Source organism: Pan paniscus, chromosome 8 (genome assembly GCF_029289425.2).
Source record: "Pan paniscus chromosome 8, NHGRI_mPanPan1-v2.0_pri, whole genome shotgun sequence".
Lineage (NCBI taxonomy): Eukaryota > Metazoa > Chordata > Mammalia > Primates > Hominidae > Pan > Pan paniscus.
Genome location: NC_073257.2, coordinates 25,314,218 through 25,342,189, shown reverse-complemented (window position 1 = coordinate 25,342,189; position 27,972 = coordinate 25,314,218). Strand labels below are relative to the sequence as shown.

The following is a 27,972-nucleotide window of genomic DNA, read 5'->3' as shown; positions in this document are numbered from 1 at the left end:
GTTCAAGCAATTCTCCTGCCTCAGCCTCATGAGTAGCTGGGATTACAGGCGCGTGCCACTATGCCCAGCTAATTTTTTTTTGTATTTTTAGTAGAGACGGGGTTTCATCGTGTTAGCCAGGATGGTCTCAATCTCCTGACCTCAGGTGATCCACCCGCCTCAGCCTCTCAAAGTGCTGGGATTACAGGCGTGAGCCACCATGCCCAGCTAATTTTTTTGTATTTTTAGTAGAAATGGGGTTTCACCATGTTAGCCAGGCTGGTCTCGAACACCTGACCTTGTGATCCACCCACCTTGGCCTCCCAAAGTGCTGGGATTACAGGCGTGAGCCACCATGCCTGGCCTCTGGTATGTCTTTATCAGCAGCATGAAAATGGACGAATACACTTACTAACTTCTCATGGTGCTTCCAGCAGCTGTGTCCTGGGGGCACAAGAGTTCAAACGTTGGCTTGGGGAGAGGAGGAAAGTCACTGGCCAGAATGAGATGAAATCTGAATAATCCTGTGTGGATTTCATAAACGACAATGGCCAACAGGAAGTTTCGTGCCCCCCCGGGTGGCATTAAATGGCACGGTCTGCTGAGCGGGTGCATTTCCTTACCATGGGTGCCGAGCTGCCTGCTCACACGTGTATCTTTTATTCGGGTCCTTCTCCATCAGGTTCCGAATGAAGTCTTTTGCTGTTCAAAAAGAAGGCACAAGGGAAGGAATCACTTTGCGACTTGAGATGTGATCACCAGGTCTTCAGGAGGAGCGTGTGTAGCATGAAAAATATGAGACCAGCCCTCCACAGAGACTACTGTACCTTGGACACAAAGGCACCAGCGTGTGGGGAAAAGGAAAACCAGGACTTGGCACTCTAGGGTGGCCCAGTAGTGAGGAGGTGGCCTGGGACCCTGACTTCCAGCTGCAAGGCCCTTACCTCTAGTGGCTAGTGATACCTTTGGTTGAGAGAAGAGAAGAAATATCTTTGTTATCATGTGCCTCTAATTAGTCCATCACTGCCTTAGAGAACTGTTTTGGTGACATCATCTCCATGTGTAAAATGTGGCTGATTCAACTAAACCTACTGAGCACCTGCTCAGCCCATCAGGTCCTGGGCTAGGTGCTGTGGATATCAAGTCCCCAGAAAGCACCATGTGTGGCCTACTTGGGCTATTACAAACCCTGGAGCAGGAAACTGCAATGCAGTGAGCTGTGCCCTGCTGGGGGAAGTGGGGGAGTACTTGGCAGCCCAGGAGAGGGGATGGCCCAGAAGACCCTGGGAAAGTGAGGGGCTGGGTGGCAGAACTGATGACATCATGGGTCAGGCCCCAAACCTGCTGCACTGCAGGGTGCGGCCCCTCAATGCCCACAGGACTGGGCTTCTCGGGGAAGGCTGTGCTCCTCTGAGCTCAGAAGGAAAATACTTCCCATGTGGCTCTTTCCCGCGAGCCTTGTACAACTATACTCCAGGCCCAGGTTTCCAAATGCTGAAGATGAAACCAAGGCATTTCCACTTAGGATGAAGTAACACAAATAATAACATGCTCTCTTTGAATAGCTCACGGAGACTAGAACGCATTGTCCCATTCATGATCTCATTTCATCCTTCTGCTATGCTCTGTGGTAGAGATGGAATATTATTACCTGCCTCATCTTACCAGCGAGAAAACTGAGGCTTAGAGAGATTTCATTAATTTACACAGGCCTTGGTTTTGATCTTTTTCCCTGAGGAGGGAACAGTGAACTTCCCTAGGAACGTTTCAGAGTGGCATTTCAAATGCCGGCTCTGCCCCTTACTAGTTGTATGATTTTGGTCAAGTTATTTCACCTTCTGGGGCCTCGGTTTCCTCGTCTGTCAAATGGGGTTAACAGTTAATACCCGCCTGACAGGCTGTCCTGAGGACTGAGTGAGTTAGCACACATACAGAGCATCTTGTGCTCAGCATACAGTCAGCACTCAATAAATGTCAGCTACTATTGGTTTACTCCTGGAGCTCCCAGAACAGGACATGGCTAGAAGAGGTGGATGAGTGGGTCCCCATCTCTCAGCGTGGCTCGAGCCAGATGTCCCAAGCTTGTCCTCTTTGTTTGCAAGTCAAACGCAAATATGTAGCTCATGAAGCTTTCTGAGAGCTGTTATGAACTGTCTGCTGTGAGTGTGTTAATCCCCCACAGTTCATATGCTGAAATCCCAACCAATGTGATGGTATTTGGAGATGGGGCCTTTTAGGGGTAATTAGGTCATGAGGGTGCAGCCCTCATGAATGAGATTAGTGCCCTTATCAAAGAGACTTGAGAGAGCTCTCTTGACCCTTTTGCCATGTGAGGACATGGTGAGAAGGACATAGTTGAGAAGAAAGCAGTCTATGAACCAGAAAGTGGGCCCTCACCAGATACTCAATGTGCTGACGAATTGATCTTGGACTTCCCAGCCTCCAGAGCTGCGAGGAATAAATGTTTGCTGTTTGAGCCACCCAGTCTATGGTATCTTGTTACAGCAGCCAACCAAGACAGGACCCTCAGGACTGTTCTGAGCCCCCCAGGGTCCCCTGGGCCTGTCAGGGTCACGTGGTCTGGGTGTAAGTGTCGCGGGGGCCGCCCACTGGGAGCTGCCTATGGGAGACCTACCAGAGTCGGAGATGTCATCCCAGTAGGGAGAGTCAAACTCATATTCCGCCTTGAGGATCTGCTCAAAGAGCTTGGAGTCATTTTCATCATAAAAAGGAGGGTAGCCACAGAGCCTAGGAGACAAAATGGAGTAAAAGCTGGAACATCTGCATAACCAGTGTGGTGACTGTACACTTTGCCTGGAAGGAAGAGACATTACCAACTGAGTTAAGAAAATCTGGCAAGGCACAGTGGCTCACGCAGGTAATCCCAGCAATTTGGGAGGCCAAGGCGGGCAGATCACTTGAGGCCAGGAGTTCCAGACCAGCCTGGCCAACATGGCAAAACCTCGTCTCTACTAAAAAAAAAAAAAAAAAAAAAAATCAGCTGACACAGTGTGGTGGCTGGTGCCTGTAATCCCAGCTACTTGGGAGGCTGAGGTGGGAGAGCCTCAAGGGAGAATCCTTGAGCCTGGGAGGTGGAGGTTCCAGTGAGCCTCCACTGCGCTCACTCGCATCACTGCGCTCTAGCCTGGGTGACAGAGCGAGACTCTGTCTCAGAAAAAAGAAAAGAAGAAAGAAAAAGAAAAAGAAAATCTGTACTGCGTGTGTTGCAAATATAATCTCAACCAAGAAAGCACACATTCCGCAAGGATAGGTGGCACAGGAGTAAAACTGCGATTTAATAAATAGCCAAAAGGGTCAACTCAGGTCATGATCAAAGGTAAATAACAACTATTGAAGTCCCCCTTAACTCTCTGCACAGAATTAACCACAGAATCCCACACGCCCTAAAAACCTAACAGACAGCCTTCTTCACATAAATGTTATTGATCTTACTGTATGTAATACTGTCCCTAACAGAGGATGAGCTGATGGAGAAAACAAACAAAAGATATGTTTAATATCCATTTCAGGGCCCTTCCAGGTTCATTTTATTTCAGAAATCACCAGAGGAAGAAAATGAAATTTTATGACGTTGAGTTTCAAGTTGCCACAAGACACCATAACCTGCACATTGTCACGCACATAACCTGCACATCAGCACACTACCATGCCCAGACTGAGTATGCGGAGGGTTGTGGTTTTGCCCATTAACATGCAGTAAGTATCAGCAGGGCTGACAGATGTTGTAAGCCTACAATATCATAATACTACCCATTTTTCCATGGATCCATTTCAAGGTTGATTTTTAACAGATCATATTGATGCTGGTGCAAAGGACTTATAATTTGGAGTTCTGGTGGGACAACAGGCATCTGACACACATAATGGGAGTGGAAATTCTGATTAACTAGACCCACTACAATTCATTCCGTAAAATCATGGATTCTCATTTCAGTTCTGAAATCAGTTTCAATGCTACTTTTACCACTGATGCATTTTTTTGGACCAAAATTTCCTTCCCTGAAAACACGAGGGGCTGGCCTAGAAAACCCCTAATATTTTTTCCAGCTTTAAGATACCGTGGCTCTATGATTCAGTTTGGCTGGCTAAAACACTCAGGAAAAGACCTAGAACATGCTTGGGGCCCGTGTGGAGGCAGGGGCTGGCCTTGGTTTACACTGGACGGCCAGGAAGAGGTGGGCCTAAGGCTGCAGGAAGGTGGAGCTTGATTCCAGAAGGCCAGGAGCAATGCAGCGTGGTGCAGAACTTGCTTCTCGGGCTGCGACAGCCCAGAGGGTGGCAGCCACGGTGGCAGTTTTTTTTTTTTCTTTCTTTCTTGAGACAGAGTCTCCCTCCGTCACCCAGGCTGGAGGGCAATGGCGTGATCACAGCTCACTGCAACCTCTACCTCCTGGGTTCCAGCTATTATTCTGCCTCAGCCTCCCGAGTAGCTGGGATTACAGGTGCCTGCCAGCATGCTGGGCTAATTTTTGTATTTTTAGTAGAGATGGAGTTTCGCCATGTTGGCCAGGCTGGTCTCGAACTCCTGACCTCAGGTGATCCACCCTCCTTGGCCTCCCAAAGTGCTGGGATTACAGGCGTGAGCCACTGAGCCCGGCCCATGGTGGGAGCTCTGACCCAAACAAGCCCTGAATTGTACCACATAGATCAACATTGTTCAATACACAGCCACAGCCTAGGGACCAGTCTAATGAGAACAAATTAACAAGAATCAGCAGAGCGCAGGACTGCGAGGGATTAGGCTGTCAGCACACAAGAAATGCAATACAGGTTAGAAACACCACCTCTGTACCGCCATTCCTCAGCTGTTCCTCCCGTGGGACGCACATCGCCAGCCACCGCTGCGCAGGGGCGTGCCTGATGACATTTTTAAAGGCTGTGAGACATTCTGTGGGCCCATAAGAATCAAAATAATCTCTCCCCACAAGGTTGCCTTAGGGACTAAGAGCCTGGAAAATTTCATTTTTAAAGATGTGCTGCTTTTAGTGAAATGAACAAGAGCCAGGGCTTCCGAAACCACCAGGCACATAGTTCACTGCCCACGGAAATCCCGGAGCCCCAAGATGGGTCTGTCCATTTCTCCCACGATGAGGATGCAGGCAAAATGAAATGTGCATATTAGGAAACGCAGACAGAGCAAAATGTTAGTTCATCTTGGAGAAAAAACTAAATTCTAGATATGTGAGGTTTTTGTTTATTTATAACCGCGTGTGTTTTTCTTTAGGGTTTGGCTCTCTTTGCAAGGAAAAAATTCTTTAAGAAAATTCCGAGAAACATTTATTCTCTGGGTGCCAGTTTTTTAAATGTATATTCCAGTTTCTTCTGGTCTTAGCTCTTTTTTCTTTCCGTGTTTTTGTATTATAGGATATTGTGTTTATGTGGCTAAACTGAGGACACAGGAAAAGGACATGGATTGAGCCTGGAGCCTAAGTAAGTTAAAATTAAGAAAAGAGATTTAAAAGTAAGGATTGTAAAATAACAGAAGGACAAACAGAAGTTACAAAATCTTCCTTAGATCTAGAAATTTCAGAGAGCTCCCTGGCCAAGCTATGTCATTAGCAGGTTTGTGTGGAGGTGACCTAACAGAAGTAACAACTTTGGGCTGTTTAACTTGATACACAGAAGACTTCTGTGACCATGGGGCCGCCCATTCACACTGGTAATCCCAGGGTTATTAACGAATGTTCCAGAAGTGTGGCTTCTTTTACATATCCAACCCTTTAAATAATCTACAAATTATATCGCCGAGGGTCCTCAAAGGCAATAATGCCTTTCCCAATTTTTCTAGGCTTCAAAGTTCCTGATTCAGAATAACACTGGCATTTGCAACTGTCACACCCAATCAAGGCAATTCACCTTCAAAGCACTCTTCACTGCCTCCATCCCAGCCTCGGGTCTGTCTTCTAGGAAGAACTCTTACATCTTACTGTCTTTCCTGTTGCCTTTTTCCCCTCTCCCCTCAGCCCCCTGGGTCTAGAGGTGCTCACAGCTCAGCTGCAATGAGGCCCAGGGTCACGGGTGCTATTCCTTGTGGTTCCCACACCTCCCTTTTCGTATACGGTCCTTGCACATCCCTCTTTTTAAAGGCAAAGAAACCAACATGCAGAAAAATCAGGGCTTGAGCCTATTCTGTCGGATTTTTAGGCCTGTGTTCTTAACTATTTTGCTCATGCACTAAAGGGAGGGGACTCAAGAATTGAACTTCGGGTGTTGAAGTCAATCTGACTTTGTGTTCTCTCTGTGGGGCGTTTGGTTTGCTCTACCTGCCCCTGCATCTGCAAGTGGAACCCTCTGATGGGACCCTGCCTCTCCGCCCCCATCTCCCACAGGCAGGGTCTAACAAATAAGATGCTACCTGGGCCGGGTGTGGTGGCTCACGCCTGTAATCCCAACACTTCGGGAGGCCAAGGCGAGGAGATCACCTGAGGTCAGGAGTTCGAGACCAGCCTGGCCAACATGGTGAAACCCGGTCTCTGCTAGAAATATCAAAATTAGCTGGGCATGGTGGCGGGTGCCTGTAATCCCAGCTACACGGGAGGCTTAGGCAGGAGAATTGCTTGAACCCAGGAGGCGGAGGTTGCAGTGAGCTGAGATCACACCACTGCACTCCAGCCTGGGCAACAAAGAGAGACTCCATCAAAAAAAAAAAAAAAAAAAAAAAAGTGGTGCTAGGGCAGTACCAGCCACAGCCACATGGGACACCAGGCAGTGACTGTTATGTTTTATTTTGTGGTAAGGACACTTAACATGTGATCCGCCCTCCTAACACCTTTTTTTTTTTTTTTTTTTTTTTTAATGGGACAGGGTCTCTCTCTGTCACCCAGACTGGAATGCAGAGGTGCAGTCTTGGCCCACCGCACCCTCCCATCTCTCAGACTCAAGCCATCCTCCTGCCTCAGCCTCCCAAGTAGCTGGGACTACAGGTGCACGCCACCACGCCCAGCTAATTTTTTTTTATTTTTGTAGAGACAGGGTTTTGCCATGTTGCCTAGGCTGGTCTCGAACTTCTGGGCTCAATCCACCTGCCTCTGCCTCCCAAAGTGCTGAGATTACAGGTGTGAGCCACTGTGCCTGACATCTTAACACATCTTTAAGTGTACACTACAGTACTGTTGACTATAGGTGCAATGTAGCACGGGAGGTCTCTCAAACACATTTATCTTGCTTCACTGGAACTGTATACCCAGTGATTAGTAACTCCTCATGTCTCTCCCTCCAGTCCCTGGCAGCTACCATTTCCACTCTTTCATTCTATGAGTTTGACTATTCTAGATACTTGGTATAAGTGGGATCCTGCATTATATGTCTTTCTATGCCTGGCTTGTTTCACTTAGCACTGTGTCAATGTCCTCAAGGTTCACCCATGTTGTCACATGTTGCAGAATTCCCTCCTTTTTAAAGGCTGAATAGTATTCCATTATATGCATCTACCACAGTTTCTTTAACCACTCATATGTTCATGGACACTTAGCTATTCAGCTATTGTTCATATTGTGCTATGAACATGGGAGTGTTAATCTCTCTTCAGTATCTTGATTTCTGTTTTTTTGGAATTGCTAGATTATATATGGTAGCTCTATTTTTAATCTTCTGAGGAATTGCCACACTGTTTTCCATAGAGTCTACACCCACACATCCTCCCCAGCCCTTGCCTTTTTGATTTCTCAATGACATACAAATGGTCAACAGGCATGTGAAAAAATGCTCAATATCACTAATCATCAGGGAAGTGCAAATCAAAACCACAAGGAGATGCCACTTCCCACCTGTTAGGATGGCTATTATCAGGCAGTGATTTTTAAAAAGTATTTCTGTATGGATTTCTTTTTTTTTTTGAGACAGAGTTTCACTCTGTTGCCCAGGCTAGAGTGCAGTGGCTCAGTCTTGGCTCACTGCAACCTCTGCCTGCTGGGTTCAAGTAATTCTCCTGCCTCAGCCTCCTGCGTACCTGGGATTACAGGTGCGCACCACCACACCTGGCTAATTTTTGTATTTTTAGTAGAGATGCGGTTTCACCATGTTGGCCAGGCTGATCTCAAACTCCTGGCCTCAAGTGATTCACCCACCTAAAGCTCCCAAAGTGCTGGGATTACAGGGATGAGCCACCACACCCAGCCCTGCATGGATCTTATAGTATTTCACAGTTTTCGTTTTGTTTATTTGTTTGTTTTTTGAGAAGGAGTTTCGCTCTTGTTGCCCAGGTTGGAGTGCAGTAGCGCGATCTTGGCTCACCGAAACCTCCACCTCCTGGGTTCAAGCGATTCTCCTGCGTCAGCCTCCAGAGTAGCTGGGATTACAGGCACCTTGCCACTACACCCGGCATTTTTTGTATTTTTAGTAAAGATGAGGTTTCACCATGTTGGCCAGGCTGGTCTCAAACTCCTGACCTCAGGTGACCCACCCAACTCGGCCTCCCAAAGTGCTGCTGTGAGCCACTGTGCTCAGCCGCTGTCTTCATTTTTAATCAGCCGACACACACATAGTCACTTGGTGCCTCCTGGCCTACGTAGGCCTACCTAGGCCAGGAGGAGGTATACCAAGCACTCACACGTCAAGTATTTGTGTTGCACCTACTATATACCAGATACTGAGTCTGATACTGGAAATACAACGCTAAGTTAAGAACCAGTTTCTGCCTTCAAGAGCTCAGAGTGGGTGACAGAGGCACATAAAGAGATAATAATGACATGGATGACAGTAACAATAGAAATCTGCAGAGGCTATTCTGGGTATACAAGGGCGTGCAAGCCAAGCAGCTTTGTGGGAGTGGAGGAAGTGGATGCCTATGCCCTATCTCAGGGGATGAGCAGGAATTTTACGGGAGAAACAGGTGGGCTGCCGGCAGGAGTGGCTGCCCAGGAATAAGAGCATGGGGCGTAAAACAGCAGTTTATTCGAGCATGGAAGAGCAGCTTGCTGCTGCGGTGCGGCATGTGAGCTGGTGTGCAGCTAGAGCTGAGGTGAGGCCTGGCAGGGCTGTATTCCCCACCCTAAGGTGGGTGGTCTACCTTGCAGGTAGAAGGAAGCCCCTGAATGGTGTAGACAGAGGGGCGATAGGGACAACTGGCTTTGCAGCAGAGATGTGGCGGGTTTGAGTCAGGAAGACAAGTGGCCAACTTGCTGCAGCCAGAGGAGACGGGGGGGCCTGCAGTGGAGCTGGACGGAGGAACGGACAGTTCAGACAGAACCGGGCAGATCTGGTGTAGGACGGTGTAAACAGTGAAGGCCAGGATGCCTCAAAGGTCCCCAGCATGGACTACAGATGATGCCCACTGTGTGAAGAATGCAGGACAAGGAGCAGGTAGCCGGGGTGGCCTGACTGTTATCAACCACAGCACCTGGTAATTCCAGCTCCCTCTTCAGTGGACGCTGCCTGCTCAGAGAGGCGGCTCCAGGCAGTTCTTTGAAGGCGGGGTGAGTAGGAGAGAGGGCAGCTGAGCCAACTCCCTGAGGCAGCCCCATCCCTGGTAATTAGCTCTGATAACTACACTGGATCTTGCCTAGGTTTCAACTGAACACTAAAAGAAAGCAGGGAAGAGGGCACAGCATGGGCGAGGAGGAGAGATCTCCACTCAGTGGTGAGGCTGTGAGAGGAACCCACGCTCGTGGCCGCATCAGTGCTAGGCCTTCCAGTTCATTCCACACGAAGCTGTGCAACAAATCTCTCTTCCTTAAGGCGACTGGAGAGAATGTGTTCCATGCACCCAGAACTGCCAACATCCCACAAAGGATATCAACGAGTGATTCCTTTCATGCCGGGCAGAGCTGGACCAGGTACATGTGAGAGATTCAGGTGAAGGTAGCCAGGAGGCAGCTGGAGTTAGAGGCCTGATGCCAGGGACAGGTGTATCATGGGGGTGCTGGAATACAGCCATCAGCACATGCATGAAAACTGGGACAGCAGATAAGGTCACTCAGAGCAGATAAGATCACTCAGCTCAGGGGTCGCACACAGACCCTCTACAGACCTGATCTGGCCCATGATGTGTTTGGCCAGCAGCGATTTCAAACAGATGTGACTTTGAGTGACCAGAGACAGGTGTTGATCTAGCCAGATCGCCACAGCCCCCAAAGTCCCCACGGTCTTGGCATATTCAAGCATGTATGTATGTGGATGGGGATCAGACTCAAATTCCCTGGAAGCCTGGCATGGCTGGCTGGCTGGGTAAGAACAGCTAATTTATCCACTTCTTTTTGTGTGCCAGCAAGCCCCTGGCATGGACAAAAATCACCTAGCTGATTACACATTAGGTCATCTCCCTGGTCCTCCACCTGCTCAGTTGGTGACTTTGAGTCAAGGATCAAGGGTGGAGCTTGGGAGAAGGACACTTTGAAAGGGGGAGGAGCCTCAACACGGTAAGGCCCTGCTGGGCTGCAGAGCTGCAAAAGGGACGCAAAAGGGGCGAGCCCTGCTGGCCAGGGCCCAGAGGCTGGACGCTACGGAGCAGGTGGATTCCTCCTCCACAGCTGCTGCAGGAAGGCAGGGAAGAGAGAGCAGTCTGACAGGTAATCAGGGAAGGCTCCCGGGAGGAGGTGTGACCTGCATCTACAGCAGTGATTCAGGCTGGGAAGCTTACATTAATAAAACCGCCTGTCAGGGACTCCTCTGGCTGTCACCAAAGACTGAGCACTGACCAGGTCCCAGGCATGGGACAGACGGTCTGAGTCCCTATTCTCATGCCATTTACATTCTAGTTGGGGGTCAGGGGGACAGATACCCAACACTAACCTTCAAAATAAACAGGAAGTGTAAAAAATACCCAGAAAAGGTCATTTGGAGCTGGTCAGGGGAAGCCTTGCATCCTCAATCGAGAAAATTCCTTTCTACACACCGTTCTCTGTGCCCAGGGCTGCTCTTCTCCCACTGTGCACAGACGTGACCTGCTCTGCCCCAAAGCCCCGTGCACAGGTCTATGCTCAGTGATGTCTTTCTTGATCCCACCCGCCAGGGCAGGCCCCCAGCTTGGTGTTCTCCAAGTTTCCTAGGCACCATCATCGTGGCATGCATGTTGGTTTCTGTCTATGTCCCATTGTCTTCTCTGATACAGTCTGAGCCCTCCAAGGGTGGTGATGCCTCATTCCTTTTTGCAACCCTGGTCCTATACCAGTACACAGCATGTGCTCAGCAAAAGGTGGCTGGATGCCCGAGTCGTTAAATGCCTGTGTTTCAAGGACTGCCACCCCAACCCGACTCGGTCCCTCTCCAAACAGTTCTCATTCTTCACAGTCCAGCCCACCTCCCTCTTGGGTTCTCTTAAGAAATGTAAAGATATCGGCCTATTGGCCAGGCGCGGTGGCTCATGCCTGTAATCCTAGCACTTTGGGAGGCCGAGGTGGGTGGATTGCTTGAGGTCAGGAGTTTGAGACCGGCCTGACCAACATGGTAAAACCCCATCTCCACTAAAAATATAAAATTAGCCGAGCATGGTGGCGCACGCCTGTAATCCCAGCTACTCGGGAGGCTGAGGAAGGAGAATCACTTGAACCTGGGAGGTGGAGTTTGCAGTGAGCTGAGATCGTGCACTGCACTCTAGCCTGGGTGACAAGAGCAAAACTCTGTGTTTAAAAAAAAAAAAAAAAGAAATGTGAAGATATTATGGCTTATTATCATGATTATAATGTTTACCTTCCCACCTTGGTAATAAGTCCCTGAAGGACAAAGACTGTGCTATATCTAGTATTTCTTTTTTTTGAGACAGTCTCATTCTGTTGCCAGGCTGGTGTGCAGTGGCGCAATCTCGGCTCACTGCAACCTCTACCTCCTGGGTTCAAGCAATTCTCCTGCCTCAGCCTCCCGAGTAGCTGGGACTACAGGTGTGTGCCACCACACCAAGCTAATTTTTGTATTTTTAGTAGAGACGGGGTTTCACCATGTTGGCCAGGATGGTCTCGATCTTCTGACCTCGTGATCCGCCTACGTCGGCCTCCCAAAGTGCTGGGATTACAGGCGTGAGCCACCGCGCCCGGCCTAGTATTTTTTTTGTATCTTTCTTTTTTTTTTTTTTTCTTGAGACAGGGTCTAGCTTTATCATCCAGGTTGGAGTGCAGTGGCATGATCATAGCTCACTGCAGCCTTGAACTCCCAGGCTCATACAATCCTCTTGCCTCAACTTCCTGAGTAGTGGGAACCACAGGCGTGCACCACCATACTGGGCTAATTTTTTTTTTTTTTTGGTACAGGCAGGGTCTTGCTGTGTTGCCCAGGCTGGTCTCAAACTCCTAGGCTCAAGAGATCCTCCCACCTTGGCCTCCCCAAATCCTGGGATTGCAGGTATGAGCCATCATACTCAGCCTGTATCTTTCATTAGCACTCAATAGTATTTATTTATTTATTTATTTGAGACGGAGTCTCACTCTGTCGCCCAGGCTGGAGTACAATGGTGCAATCTCCACCTCCTGAGTTCAAGCGATTCTCCCACCCCATCTTCCCAAGTACCTGGGATTACAGGTACCCACCACCACGCCTGGCTAATTTTTGTATGTTTAGTAGAGATGGGGTTTCACCACGTTGACCAGGCTGGTCTTGAACTCCTGACCTCAGGTAATCCGCCCACCTCTGCCTCCCAAAGTGCTGGGATTACATGTGTGAGCCACTGCGCCTGGCCTCGATACTATTTAATGAATATTTGTCGATCGATTAGTCTTTGATGAACAAGAAATACTTTGTGTGAAATATTTATGCTCGTGTGTGTGTACTGACTTAAGAAGTTGTACTGAACATCCCAAAATAGGTGTTTACCCTGAAAAAGGAAAATCGAACCAAATTTTCCCAAGTGTAGTACTTTTTCAGTTATTTTTGCAGTAAAGCCTTCTGATGGCCAATGGCATCCACTGTAAATGACACCCCTCAAGGCAGACTGGAATGAACACAAGGAAACTTCAACAAATGTGCCTTGGGCCCACCCCCTCCAGGGCCCCAACAACGGCCTCCAGGGACTTGCTTGCTGCGCAGCTCCTCCCACCAGCAACTGCCCAGCAGATGACACAGTTGACAGGTGGCGCCTCCCGCTCCCAGCCTGAGTCCTCAAATCAGAAGCTGAAAAGTATGTTTGAAGAAGTGCTTTTCACAGTAGGGGGATTCACACAGTCAAAGATTTTATTCTGGGGTCCAGAAGCTATCACCTGGTCCAACCCCTTGTTTAAGAGACAGGGAAAGTGAGTCCCAGGGAGCTGAAGAAGAGTCCTGGGCATCTGTCCAGAGCTCTGGTCTAGAAAAAAACAAAGGCTACTTCAAGCCAATTCTATACACACACACAGAGTTATTATTATTATTATTATTTTTGAGACGGAGTCTCCCTCTGTTACCCAGGCTGGAGTGCAATGGCGTGATCTCGGCTCACTGCAACCTCTGCCTCCTAGGTTCAAGTGATTTTCCTGCCTCAGCCTCCCGAGTAGCTGGGCTGATTTTTGTATTTTTAGTAGAGATGGGGTTTCACCGTGTTGGCCAGGCTGGTCTCGAACTCCTGACCTCAAGTGACCTGCCCGCCTCAGCCTCCCAAAGTGCTGGGATTACAGGTGTGAGCCACACCCACCCTTGGCCAATTCTACAGATACTGACAGAGCACTGGTGTTGTGTGAAATGCTGATCATGGAGCAGTGAGTAAGACAGACCCAGGTCTTGCCCCTCAGGGTTCCATAGTCCAGCCTTATTTAAATGGGACAGTGGAACATTTACTTTTCTACAATAGAGAAACCACTTCTAGTGAATGTGTCCTATAAACGTTAATAACCACATCTACCATGTACGGAGCTGTCACCGTGCCAGGCACTGGGCTATGTAATTTACATATATTATTGTCTTATTTAATGCATAGTTCTAAGTTTTTCAATCTTCAATTTCCAGATGAGGAATTAAATGCATGAAAGATTAGGCTACTTGCTTACATCTAAGGGACAGCACAGAATTTTAGTCTCTTTGTCCAACTCCAGAGCCAGGTCATATTAACCTTTAGGACCTCCATCCAGATGTGCCACTGCAAAGATGGGGAAACACCACACCTGCATGTTCTCTTTCAGAACCTGCCTCTGCAGTCAGACGGTCATGATTTTTCTGTATCATACTTTTAGAAACAGAGCCAGAGACGAGGCCACGTGACCTGCCAAAGAAATGAAGAACAGGCGGGGGCGGGGGCTCACGCCTGTAATCCCAGCACTTTGGGAGGCCACGGTGGACGGATCATGAGGTCAGGAGTTCAAGACCAGCCTGGCCAACATGGTGAAACCCCATCTCTACTAAAAATACAAAAAATTAGCCAGGCGTGGTGGCACGCAGCTGTAATCCCAGCTACTCGGGAGGCTGAGGCAGGAGAATTGCTTGAACCCAGGAGGCGGAGGTTACAGTGAGCTGAGATTGTGCCACTGCACTCCAGCCTGGGCGACAGAGCAAGACTCTGTCTCAAAAAAAAGAAAGAAATGAAGAACAGCCCAGAAGTCTTGCAGTTCCAAAATCAATGTGGAATGTTCTACCCAGTCTGCATTTCTGAAGACAGATGGGAGGAGAATGGCCAGGATTGTGATGGCCCTGTCTGTGGAGAAAGGGCCTGGAGAAAAATGAGACTGCGTCTATACTGAGAAAATCCCAACAGGATGGAGAAGCCTTTTTCAGCGCTATGCTCCCATGCAAAGCTGCAAGAGGATACAAAGGCAAAAGAGTTCCCTCTGGCGAGACCTTGCAGGGCTCTGTGAGGCTGGCCAGGGGACAGGAGTGCCTTGCTGATGGGGAGAAATTGGAAAATAATAGATATAAGTGAATTTTCTAAACACCTGTGAAAGTGCTGACACTTATTTTAAAATATTTTATGAAAAAATATTTGAACGTAGCAGTTCACACTGATAACTGAATAATCATTAGTTAATGGCAACCCAGAACTCTCTGTTTTAATCCAACTGGGAGAAAAGGCCATGAAGGAGAATGGAAATGATTTTTTCAAGGCAATAGGGCGACTTTTTCCTTGTGTGGCAAGTCTTCCTCAGCCAGGAAGTCAGAGGAAAGGAGACACAGGTGCAGAGCCTAGCTCCATCAGGAACTGTGTGAGTGACACTGGGGAAATGAGTCACCCACTCTGAGTCCAGTTTATTCTGTGAATGGGGATAACGACATCCACTTTATATAAATATTGGAACATATGTCATGTATTCTATGTCCTAATATGTATGTCACATAAAACACACATAGATATACAGACAGGTGATGGATAGATATAGATAGATGATAGATTGATAGAGATAGATGACAGATAATGATAATGAAGATAGATATAGATAGGAAGATAGACAGATGAGATGGATAAATAGATAGGTAGATAGATAGATAGATGGATGGAAGGATGGATGAATGGATAGACAGATAACAGAAAGATGAATGGATTGGTGAATGGATGGATGGGTGGATGGAAGGATGAATGGATAAACAGATAGAAGATGGATAGATGGATGAATGGATGGATGGATGAATGGATAGATGACGGATGAATGGATGGATGGATGAATGGATGGATGGGTAGATGAATTAGATGGATGGATGGATGGGTAGATGAATGAGATGGATGGATGGATGGATGGATAGATAGATAGATAGATAGATACACACACACAGACAGAAATATGGATGGATGTATGGATGGATGTATGGATGGATGGATGGATGGATACTAGAGTTGTAACATCTGAAAGTTCCAGTGACATAGTGATCATTAAATGCTGCTCCCACACCCTTATCCCCCTCTTCTCCTTTTCATCCCAACTCCATCTCCTCCTTCTCAGGTTCCTCCAGCTGAAAGATGCTGAAGTGCGAGGGCAGCCACACAGCATCAGGAAGAGCAATGTTGAGGTGGAGAGAGGAGCAGATGAGCCCTGAGGACTCACCCCAATGTCCCACACTCTACCCATGAAAATGATGCAACATACTTTACAATTTTGGGCAACGTCTCAGAACCACCCACTAACAACCGTACACCCTGACATAACCTTCTAAGCTGCTGCAGAAGGGACAGAGGGAGACGCTGCCTCTGGTCATTATTCTGAGCGCTGTATTATGAACATGATGACAGAATGCACTCAACCTGCTTTAGAAGTTTGTTCTTTGTGTGCCAGTATTTCTGAACACTTAGCCAAGGATGGATGGCTCAATTCTAAGAACAGCTCAAGCTTTCCTGAGAACGCCTGCTCAAACGCATATTTGTTAAGGAGTATTTTTTATGCAGTTAGGCCAAGGTGCCATAAAAATGACCGAAGCAACAAATCTCCATGTATATTACACACTAGGCAAGCGTCAAGGCCAACCCAGGCCCAATCGGGGTCTGAAAAACACGAGCAAAATCAATCAACTCTGGGCACTGCTCCTTAGGACGTCAGAGTGTGCCCATATGTAGCGACCACTGGGTGGCCACTGTTTGTCCTCTGCCTTGGCACTCGGTCAATATTTAACAAATGTTTATTGAATGAATGTCTGCATCCTGTAGGAAGAAATCTGAATTGTATTCATCTTACTCTGTATAATATGACAGACTTTAAGAAATAATAAAATAAAGCAAAGCTTTTAAAAGCTGATAAATCTTTTGTACTTATTTGCAAGGCCAACTTAGTAACCAAAACAGGTTTTAGCATATTATTTGGATTTATAGCATTTAATGGCCAATGAGACCTGAATCGTTATAAAAATGTAATCCAATGATTTCAGTAACCGTATATTTGATTGTGTGCATTTCCAGAGCTTTCTCCTTGCAAACTTACAAGAGAGCAGGCCAGGGAAACTAGGAATGGTTCACATATTAAACCATGCAGAGGGTGACTCCGGCAAAGTACTGGTGATGAAAATGCAAGGGGGATAAATGCCTGCTGCACACCCTGAGGTTTAGACAGTGCCTTGAAAACTGAGAAGGAGTAAGCAGATTAGGAAAAGATTTAGGGGAAAAAGGAAAGGGAATACCAGAGAGGAAAAGGGAAACCCACTCCTTAGAAAGTTGATGCATGACTGAAATTGAACACTGGCGGGGAGGAGGGGAGGGAGAACAAAACACATCCCCAAGCATGACTAGTGAGCAGCAAAATCCACATTTTGATTCCTGCATGAGCCAGATGGACACCACCTCGAGAAGCCCGGAGCATGTGTGCAGAGTACCAAGCCTCCTCCTAAAGGGCCAAACACATCTGCAGGAAGTTGGGAAAAAACCACTTTCAGAGCAGCTCATGGCTAACAGTGAAACTGAGCGCACACCTGGGACAAAGCAGATGAGTTAGTTCTCACGAGGGGTGGATTTTACACCAAAGCATGAGGGGTGCAGACACCCAACCTGGAGGCGATTAGCACCAAGCGCTAACCGATGATGCGGAACCCATGGAGAATTTCCAAGTTAGATTTCTGCAGCTTGACTTTGCTTACTTGGTGGTTAGGTTCTTCCTTCCTCCCTCCTTCCCTCCCTAGCTTCCTTCCTTCTCTCCTTCTTTTTCTCCCTCTTTCCCTCCCTCCCTCCTAGTTTGGATGGGTAAGCAGTTACGCATCTGCAGAGGCTGACAATGGCCCCAGGGCAATGTCGTGCTCCCTCCACCCCATTGGCTGAGGCCTTTCACTGCACTTTCAGCGTGTCCTCTTTGCTGACTCCTAACAGTGCACTTCTGAGATAGACTAGAAAACAAGCCCTTGGAACGTGGACGGCAAGGAGACCAAAAGCGGGAAGGTGGCACCGTGCACCACATTACATGGTGTTGCATTGAGTCGTGGGCTTCTGATCAACTCTTCCAAGGATCCTCCCACCCGTGTCCTCCAGGGTTTCCCTGACTTGCTGGTGTACGATGGAATCCCCCCCCTCCCGGCCTCCATCTCTACTTTCTTCGTCACAAATGGGGCCTGAAGCCACCTGCTTGCTATTGTGCCACCCACCGTGGAGCTGGGCATTTTCCCCCTGTGCATGTTCCTTGGTTCTTTTCACCATCTATGCCCTGCTCCTCTCCTGCTGAGTGCTGCTGCTGTGCACCTCTAATACATATTTAAAACCATAATAAAGAGCCCCTGATTCTTCTGTGTGCACAGTGTCCTGCTAGGGGAATGAAAAATCCTGATAATTCAGAGACTCTATTTTCCCCATCCCCAAGTTTGAGATATTAAAAGTTCAAAGCTCGATCAACTCCTTCAAACTCTATTTTAAACACTATGTTTCTAATTGAATGGCACCTCTTTTCTCATACACAAACAGCACATTTTATCTTTAGATAATTGAGTCTTGAGAGGATAAACCATCAATCTCTCTGGGCAGATACTGAAGACAGAGCTCTTCCCACAGCCTGGACTAGCTCTCTCCTGGCAGATTCTCACCCATCTTTCCAAACCCAGATCGCTGTAACCTATCCTGGGAAGGCTTCCTCAGGCCAGGGCAGAGTCCCAGCTCTGTTCTAGGAGCTGCCCCACCACCTCCCTCCCATTTCAGGCAGCTGGTAAGACTAGATTGTAATTTATCTGTTTACTGTCTGTCACCTCCAGCAGACAGTAAGTGCCTCCTAGGCCAGGCCGGTGATACATCCATCTCTGCATCCCCATCACACTGCCTGACACGTTAGGCTCGATAAATGTGAGTTAAGTGAATGGATGTCAATCCCCTGCCTTCCATTCTTCAGGCTAAATATCCCAAAGCCTTTAGCTGCTATATAAACTATGGCTTCTAGGAGATGGGGTTAAGATGAAAATAAGAGCACAGGAAGTAAAATGTTTCTCCATCTGGCCTGAAGCCATGCCATTCAGGGCACAAAAGTGACGGCTGTGAGCCACTACCTTCTGACCTCTCGCTCTGTGGTGCCCTCTCTACCTCATGGCCTTTGAAGGCAAAGCCACAGAAGTTGGTGCATTCCACACGGCCTGAGGTCACTGGCAGGGAGTTGCTCCCCTCACCATCTAAAAGCCCGATTTCCCTCAACGGCTCTGCTTGTGAAGTTTCCCCCTTCACTGTTGTGTACCTCCTGCACCTGCTCTTTGACACCAGAGTATTTTGAGGGGTTAGAGGCAGTAAACCAATTGTCACAGACAATGACTCAAGTCCCTTGCCTCAGCTTAACAAAGCTGAAATATGGCCCAACTTCTGCCTGCAACTAAAGCTGCAGGGACTCACAACCCACAGGTGGCATTTAGCATCCCCAGGATGGACTCGGCAGAGAATGTGATGGGGAGACGAGGTCCTTTCTGAAAACCCTTGGAAAGCAGCCAAACCGAAATGCAATCCATGAACTAAAACGAGTCAACTGGAAATCATAACAAACAATCGATGCCTGCTGAAATCAGACAACGATGCTGGAGTGATAACGGGAAATGGTGGGTGGCTGGTGGCTGGTCTTTAAAGCAGAAGAAAGGAGGGGTCATAAGAACTGGTCAGTAGGGGCTGGGCACTGTGGCTCATACCTGTAATGCCAGCACTTTGGGAGGATCACTTGAGATCAGGAGTTCAAGACTAGCCTGGGAAACATAGTGAGACCCCGTCTCTAAAAAAAAAAAAAGTTTGTTTTGTTTTGTTTTGTTTTTAATTAGCTGGGCATAGTGGCACACTCCTATGGTCCCAGCTACTTGGAAGCTGAGGTGGGAAGATGACTTGAGCCCAGGAGGTCAAGGCTGCAGTGAACTATGATTGCACCACTGCACTCCAGCCTGGGCGATAAAGCAAGACCCTGTCTCTAAAAAAAAAAAAAAAAAAAAAAAAAAAGGAACTGGTCAGCTGTGCTACCCAGCCAATAGAAAGAGCTGCTCAGCGGAATCATCCTTCTATGGAGAAGGTGGCCTGGAGACCAGCACAGGCTTCGTGAAAATATCTAAGGCCACCCGCCTCCACTGCTTTGATACCCTGTTCCAAAAGAAAGAAAACTTCTGCTTTTCATTTGGTTTCTCATGGAGCATTTCCTATAGGGGAGAGAACATGTTTGTTTGTTGACACGCATATCCAATTACCCTGTGAGGCACAAACTGCATTACGATTTAGTAAGTGGACAGTCCAGTCTTTTTTTTTCCTCTGAGTCTAGTTACTGTGAATCAATTCACAAAGATGTCTGAACAAGATGAATAAACAGATCAAACTGAGTTTCCAAATTTCTAAAGCCAAAATCCAGACCATGGGCCCACAGTGGCCTGAATGAGGCACCGTGCCCCACCTCACAAAGCTCATGAATATAACCAGGCGACTGTTGCCCGCTGGCCACATCAGTGAACGGTCCCTATTAAAGTCAGCACTCCTCATGCTGATAGGAATAACAGCCATCACGACCCCCCAGGGCTTGGGGCTCGGTGACCACGCTGCATTCTCTTTGGGGGATGCCTGGGCTCAAGTTCTCCTTAGAACATATGTATTCCATCAAGAGCCAGCTGTCAATTGCTCAAAGGGATGGGAACTGCCTTGGCGAGGCTCATCTTTTGTTTCAGAACATGGATATAAGCATGCAGATTAGGCCTTCCCTGTTCCATTCTTCCAAAGCTAATTCAGCTGCATGCACAGGCAAATCGACATTTATGTGAGTAAATTTTAAAAAGTGAGCAATGTAGAGGCTCACTAAAGAAAGCGGAGTACCATCAGCGTTTTGCCTAGAGTTTCTTCTAGGCAGAGAGGTCTGAGGTCTCCCCACCCATGGCCAAGTTCAGCCCACCCGTCCAGCCTGCTCTTGTGCCTCTGACGTGCCTGTTCCAATTTGGGAGCGGGAATCTCTTTAGGATCCTTCTCAGCTGTTAGCCCACATTCACCGTGTCTCCTCACAATACGCAGCATCCTTGAGCATAATTTAGGCAAATGATCATTAAATAATCATTTAAAAAATGAGTATCCTTCAAGTTCTGAGAAGAAAGGCGGGCCGCATGTTATCACAGAATCAAGCTTGATCTGTGAGATGCTGAGGTTCATCTTGACTGAGAAAATTTGTGCCTTGGACCTTATGCTGTCTTGGCTGAGCCAAGCCCGTCACACTGGACACCAACATGCTTATTACAAAGCGCAACCCACGCCGTCCTCAGCCCTTCCTGGCAGCATAAGCTATTCGAGCAAAGATGTTTTTTGCAAGTCCTAATCCCCAAAGCAAGATTCCTGGCAGGATAAGAACTCATCACATGGGTTTTTAAAAATGAGTGTCCTTGGTAGGAAAAAATACTTCTCCTTCCAAATGATGAATAGTAGATAAACGGAGACCAAAAGAGGGCCAATTTATCAAGTGCGCACACCAGCAAAAGGAGGAATGTTTATATGGCGTGCAAGAGGAGAAAACTCGGTGCCACGGCTTGTCACGGCCACTTTGGCTGCAGTCTGATATCTCAGTGTGACAGGTTTATCAAACAAAAATAAAAAATAAGAGTGCTATGCTCCAAAACACTGCAGGGGCTGACCTCTTTTCCATTACAGTGGCTGGGAAGAATGAGGTGCTCCGTGACTTCCCTGTGGGGAGGTGGCCTCCCTGGCATGCTGCCTGTTGCTCATGGACCGCTCAGTGGCCTTGTGCATAAGTCTTTAGATGGGAATGGGAGACCAGGCACAGTGGACCCACAGGAAGGAGAAAGAGTCTGAGAATGAGACAAATGAGTTCTGATGTCTAACGCTGCTTAAATCCAGTGCCCACCTTTGACATCGACACAAACCCAGGCTACAGAACAGTCAGAGGATAGCTTCATGAGCCCTCACACAGGCCACGGCACCCTGCTCTGGTCCTTGCCTCCCTCCCCTGTCCTGTCTGATGCTCTTATCTCTCTGCTTATCCAACCTTCTAGACCTGCCTTGACGGTGCTTTTCCCTGTCCTCAATGACCACTGCATTCTGTGACCTACTATAGCTGTGCACGGGCCTCCCTGTACATCAGATCCCCAGCCTCAAACTTATCATTCTTAGTGTCAACAACCAGCATTTATTGATTACCTTCTCTATTCCAGGCACCGTGCAAAGGGGGAAACATGGAAAGATGATACAGACTCGATGCCTCTCAACAGAGTACCAACCATCTGTACGGTGAGAAAAGATGAATTCATAAGGAGATTAATCTACTGATAATAAAGTTGAGGCTGGTGGTACTCCAAGTGCAGCCGTGTTATATAGTCAATCATACCTAGCATTTGACCTATCACCCACAGGAGTCTGAACATCTTAAAGAATACAACTGAGATACCGAGAGTCCATTCATTCTCTGCTTGGGACTCACAGAGCTCTGGAAGGCACTAGGGAAAACAGAAGCCCAGGCTGCCATCTTGAAGTCTGACACAGTCATGAAATTGATCTGGGACTAGTCTCTGGGGCAAAGCTAGTGTGACCAGGAAACCATCAAGTAGAAACTTACCAAATTTATACTCAAAGGAATACGACATGTCTTTGCTTAATACTACACTTGAACCCTGGCAAATGTTGCAGTGCATACGGAAATCATAAGGGTTTGGGTGCACCACTTGTCAAACCATACTCAGAAGTACGTGCCAGGATCTCTATCCTGGACCTTTCCTGAACTCCACACGTGCATACACTACTCAGTGGGTATCTTCCAAGGGTCTCAAGCTTAACGTATCCAAAACCAAATTATTGATCTCACCCCCCCTCCTAAATCACCAAATTATCGATCTCACCCACCCTCCTAAATCGGCTCCTCTACCATTCCTCTCTCTTTTCTCTTAACCATCGACACAGTTATTTAAGCCAAATCCTTGGATTGAGACTTGAAGACTACCTCTCCTTCATCCTCCACATCCAAAATATATCTGAGATCTCTTCACCACTCTGCCCATAATCACTGCCTCCCCAAGAGAAGCGCCTCTCACTGTTCCTCTGCCCAGAGCTTCCCACTCATTCTCCACCTTCCACATTTTCCTTCCAGTGCTTTCTTCAGAGTGGCTGGGATAATACTCGAATGTAAATCAGATCAGATCACAACACTGTTCAAAACCCTTCCTACTGCTCTTGGGTTAAAATCCAAACTTTCTATTCAGTCTCTCTTTGTTCTGGCACTAGGTTACTTCTTGCATGTCGCTTTCTGATGTATTGTCTTGATACTATCTAGCCATGCTGGCCCTCTTTCCAACATCTTCCTACCTATAGTCCACGGTAAACGTGGTTAGTTGCCTACTGCCAACACGTTTCCTGCCTCCTTCTTCACTAGAAGAACTGTGCTTTCACTCAAGGCTTCTCCCCACTGTCAACTGCTCCACTTGGCCAACCATGATGATCCTGTTTGCTTTGCCAGTGACTGGATTAGAAAAGATACCAGAGAGCTTGCTCTTCTGTACTTTCTCTACAGCATGTGAGGACACAGCAAGAAGGTGGCTGTCTGCAAGTCAGGAAAAGAGCCCTCACCAGGAAATGAATTGGTTGATACCTTGATCTTGGACTTCCAGCCTCCAGACCGTAAGAAATAAATATCTGTTGTTTAAACCACATGGCATTTTGTTGTAGCAGCCTGATCTGACTAAGACATCATTGCTTAGTTTTAAACTGCTTATCCCAGTCATTCTAAGAAACATCTGTCAGCATCTGTCAATAAGTACCTACCCAGAGCTGTACCAATGCCCCACCCCAAGGCTGTAACTTCAGGGAAATAATTATACAAACAAACCCAAAGGGAGTCCACAGACATTCGTGCAGACCATAGTCATGGTTCAAGGTCCAGATAGACATAAAGGAACAAATAACCAGAAGACCAGAAAAAGGGCTACTTTCCCCAGCCCCAGGGAAGGTTTCTCTAGATGACTGATACCAGCTTCAGTTCTTTGCAGGAAGAGGCCTGGCCTAGCATTTATTTCCTTAAGCCTTCCATAGTCAAGCTGGATGAGGCAGGACCTCTGATAAGATTTCTAATTGAGGACTTACAGAGCCAGGGTGAATAACACAGGGCTCCTGTCCAGTGTCTGCTTACCCAGGACAATGACCACACCCCCCGAGAAAATGGTATGCAAAATTGCGTGCGTGTGTGTGTGTGTGCGCACACATGTGATTTTATTAGGGGATAGGATCCACAACTTTCATTAGATTCTCAAAAGGATGTGAAACACACCTCAAAAGGATAAAACTGCAAAAGGTGATCAATGTCTTTTGAAAGGGAAAGTATTCTGTAAGTGCAATATGTTAGTTTTAAAGCTCAGATGAATCTGCCCTTTACCAATTTCCATAAACGAGAGTCCTTCAGGCCAAGTATATGGCAATGGATGAAATTCTCCTGTGATAACGACAAGAATCTACAGGCACTGTTACCTAAATCCACACTAAACTACAAATGCAGCCCAGCTGAACGCTGGAGAAAGGCCATCTGCTTCTCAGATACTGCACCAAAACCAATGAGGTGGTGGTGTAGTGGGGGGATGTTTCCAGCATTCCTGGAGGAGAAGAGGATGCCACACACTGCCAGAACTTTCTCCAGTCACCATCCCCTGCAGTCTTTTATTGTGTGCAGGCGGTTCTTTCTGCAAGGAAATGTTTCTCCTTGGGGGTGATGAAATGGGGAAATTCATTTCCTAGCAATTGCAGAAACAAGTTGGCCTAAGCCTACCCTAAAAGTATGTTCCATAATAAGCATTTGAAAGTATAACTTCTAAAAGAAATTGTAATTTAAAAATAACTTTACAGTAGACTTAAGCAAAACAAATAAGAAACAAAACTGATGATCCTGAAATAACTGCAACAAGCCTATGGCCTAGAATTGCATTTCCTGGGTTATGGAGATAAGACGTCTCAGAAGAAATGAGAAATCTAAAGGCGAAATTGAGATTTTCATTGCATTTTTTTCTCATTATGATTTCTTTGGGAGATGTACTATTTCCATAGGGGTTTGTATCCACTAAAAAGCCAAAGTGGCACATGAAAAGAGGCTTAATTAGCTATTACAAAAATGCAAATTGAAAACCCCAATGAGATACCACTTCACACCCATTAGAGGGCTATTATCGAAAAAAAGGAAAATGGCAACTGTTGGTTTAGATGTGGAGAAACTGGAACCCTTGTGTTTGCTGCTGGGAATGTAAATTGGTGGTGCTGCTGCTACAGAAAACTGCATGGTGGCTGCTCAGAAATTCAATGCAGAACTACCACATGGCCCAGCAATTCCACTTCTAGATAGAAACCCCCAAGAAGTGAAGGCAGGGATTTAAACAGATATTTCCACACTTGTGTTCACAGCAGCATTACTCAAAAGGTGGAAACAACCCAAATGTCTATCGATGGACCAAGGGGATAAACAAAACATGGTCTATCCACACAACGGAATATTACTCAGTTTTTAAAATGAAAGGAAATTCTGACCCACGCTACACCATGGATGGGCCTCGAAGATGTTTTGCTAAGTGAAATATGCCTGACATCAAAGGATGGATACTGTGTAATTCCACTTATATGAGGTCCCCAGAAGAGTCAAGTTCATAGAGACAGAAAATAGTACAGAGGTTTCCAGGGGCTAGGGGAGAAGGGAAAAGGAGTTTTTATGTAAGGGGTACAGTTTCAGTTTGGGGTGATGGAAAAGTTCTAGAAGTGAATAGTAATGGTGGTTGTGCAACACTGTGAATGGACTTAATGCCACTGAACTGTACCCTTAAACATGGCCCTGAACTGCACCCTTAAACTGTACCCTTAAAAATGGTAAATTTTGTTTCATGTATATTTCACCAAACAAAAAAAGGCCGGTAGAGGAAGAACCCAAGGCAGCAGGCAGTACTTACAAGATATAGGCAATCACTCCGATGGACCAGCAGTCAACGGCTTTGCTGTAAGGTTTCTGGGCGAGGACTTCAGGAGCTGCAGAAAGACAAAGAAAAGACACAGCCTGACAATTTACATGCCTCAGACTGAAGACAGTTTTTGGCGTCTGCTATTTGGCCTGAACTTTCAGTGAGTATAAAAACTGAGTAGAGAGACATAACCCATTTTATGTGTTGGCTTTTTTTCTTAAAGGAAGGAAGATAGGGTCTTGCTCTGTTGCCCAGGCTGGGGTACAGTGGCACAATCATGGCTCACTGCAGTCTTGACCTCCTGGGCTCAAGCAAACCTCCCACCTCAGCCTCCTAAGTAATTGGGACCACAGGTGCATGCCGCCATGCCTGGCTAATTTTTCTTTTCTTTTTTTTAAGAGATGAAGTCTTGTGATATTGCCCAGCCTGGTCTTGAACTTCTGGCCTCAAGCAATCCTCCCCCATCAGCCTCCCAAAATGCTGGGATTATAGGTATGAGTCACTGCACTCAACAGGCGTTTTTAACTAGAAAGAAATACGAAGACGCTACAGTATCTAAAGAATGTAAATTAAAAAAAAAATGAAGGGGTGTGCGGGTGAGTGTGTGTGTGTGTGTGTGTGTGTGGGTGTGTGTGAGATGCGAGATTACTGATGGAACTCAGTCAACAAACACATAATACATGGCTATTTTATGGCAATGCCGTACTAAGCACTGTAACTCAAATCAGGCTGACATAAAAAGAAATACTCATTTTGAGGTCTGGAGTCTGTGACGTCACCTCAAGTCAGCTCAAGGCAACATTTCTGGCCTCTGTGTAGGGCCTTCTGGGTGCTGTGGGGTCACAAAGGTGAAGCCCCTCCCTGGGCCCTCCTGGAGCTGACAGTGCAGTGGAGCTCAGAGCTAAGGCCTACCCTCTGAAATTCCTGCTTCAGGCCTGCCCCTAATTCCTTCTCTAAGGTTTGGGCAGGGTGTCAGCATGCTCATTGCATTTTCCCATCTCATCTGTGAAACAGAAAAACTGCAATTCAACCTTGCATTCTTGGTTCTAAAGCACTCTTCATCAAGAGTCATCCATGCTGGGGGCTTGGGCTTGCTCTGTATTCCCTGTTCCTGGCCTTGTGGCTTGTTCTATACTGATTCTCTTTTACTGGCCCTGGGGCTTGTTCTATACTGATCCTGACTCCCTGTTCCTGGCCTGTGGCCATCGCCCAGCATTGGCTACCCACCCACTCTGGTGACAAGCAGCGTCTGGCATAGCTGGCAGTCAGTATATATTAGTGCAAAGTGTAGAAAAATACAAGAAGAGGCAGTGAATCTGAGTAAAATCTCCTTTGCCCCCAAACACATCTGACGGCAGTGTCTTTAGCACAGACTTTCCAGAAAATTTTTAAGGATAGAGACAAATAGCTAGAGCTGACAAGGTACTTGGTAGATGCTGAGTTAGGTCTTCTTTTATGATGTATTCACTCACTCACCCCAACAATCCTTGACAGGAAGTGCTGGTAGCATGGTCACTATTATTCCCAAATTACAGGGGAGGACACAGAGGTATGAGAGGTCAGGTAAGTTGGCCAACATTACCCAGTGGGAATGTGGCATCTACACGAACTTCCTTTCAGAAGAGAGTTCATTTATATTGTCTGCCATGAACTGGGTCCTGAGTGAGTCATTCATAAATGTTTTCTGCTACAATCCTTTGAACTCTGACAACTACCATGAAGTGCACCTGATAGGTGAGAAAAAATGAGCCTCAGAGAAGTTAAGTAACTTGTCTCACATCACACAGCTAGATAGGAAAGAGCTGAGATTTGAAACCAGGTCAATCTGATCCTTGTTGCAGCTCTTTTCACTCAAACATACTGTTTGCTAAGGTGAGAGCGTCTTCAGTTTAGGTTTACATGGGTGTCCAATCTTTTGGTTTCCCTGGGCCACAATGGAAGAAGAAGAATTGTCTTGGGCCTCACATAAAATACACTAATACTAATAGTAGCTGATGAGCTAAAAAACGAAAATCGCCAAAAAAATCTCATAATGTTTTAAGAAAATTTACGAATTTGTGTTGGGTCACACTCAAAGCTGTCCTCCAGGGGTTGGACACACTTGGAAAGGAAAAGTTCTTTTGCAGAAAAACGAAAAGGGAAATCCTCTCTTTCATCCTATTGACAGTAAATATATTCCTGAGCAAGAACAGGAAGGCAGACAAACCACTGCTGAGTGCCTCTGCCTATGGCAGTGAGGGATGCACTCCACAGATAATCCCCGAAACTGGCTTTAGTCTGCAACGCCCCCAAACTTTCTATCAGACTTTGATTTTTTTTAAACAAGAGCGA

The 27,972-nt window shown here is 46.9% G+C and overlaps 1 protein-coding gene across 6 annotated transcripts in view; it reads right to left on the bottom strand.

Annotated features, from left to right (window-relative positions):
- Positions 1–27,972, bottom strand: part of CAMK1D (calcium/calmodulin dependent protein kinase ID) — a 481,509-nt gene that overhangs the window by 18,662 nt on the left and 434,875 nt on the right. For all 6 annotated transcript variants that reach the window (XM_034929971.4, XM_034929966.4, XM_034929970.3 and 3 more), the window contains 3 exons: positions 25,633–25,708; positions 2,615–2,727; positions 603–681 (listed from right to left, as the gene is read on the bottom strand). In XM_034929971.4, the coding sequence (XP_034785862.1) occupies positions 603–681; positions 2,615–2,727; positions 25,633–25,708 (268 nt within the window). The remainder of the gene's footprint in view (positions 1–602; positions 682–2,614; positions 2,728–25,632; positions 25,709–27,972) is intronic.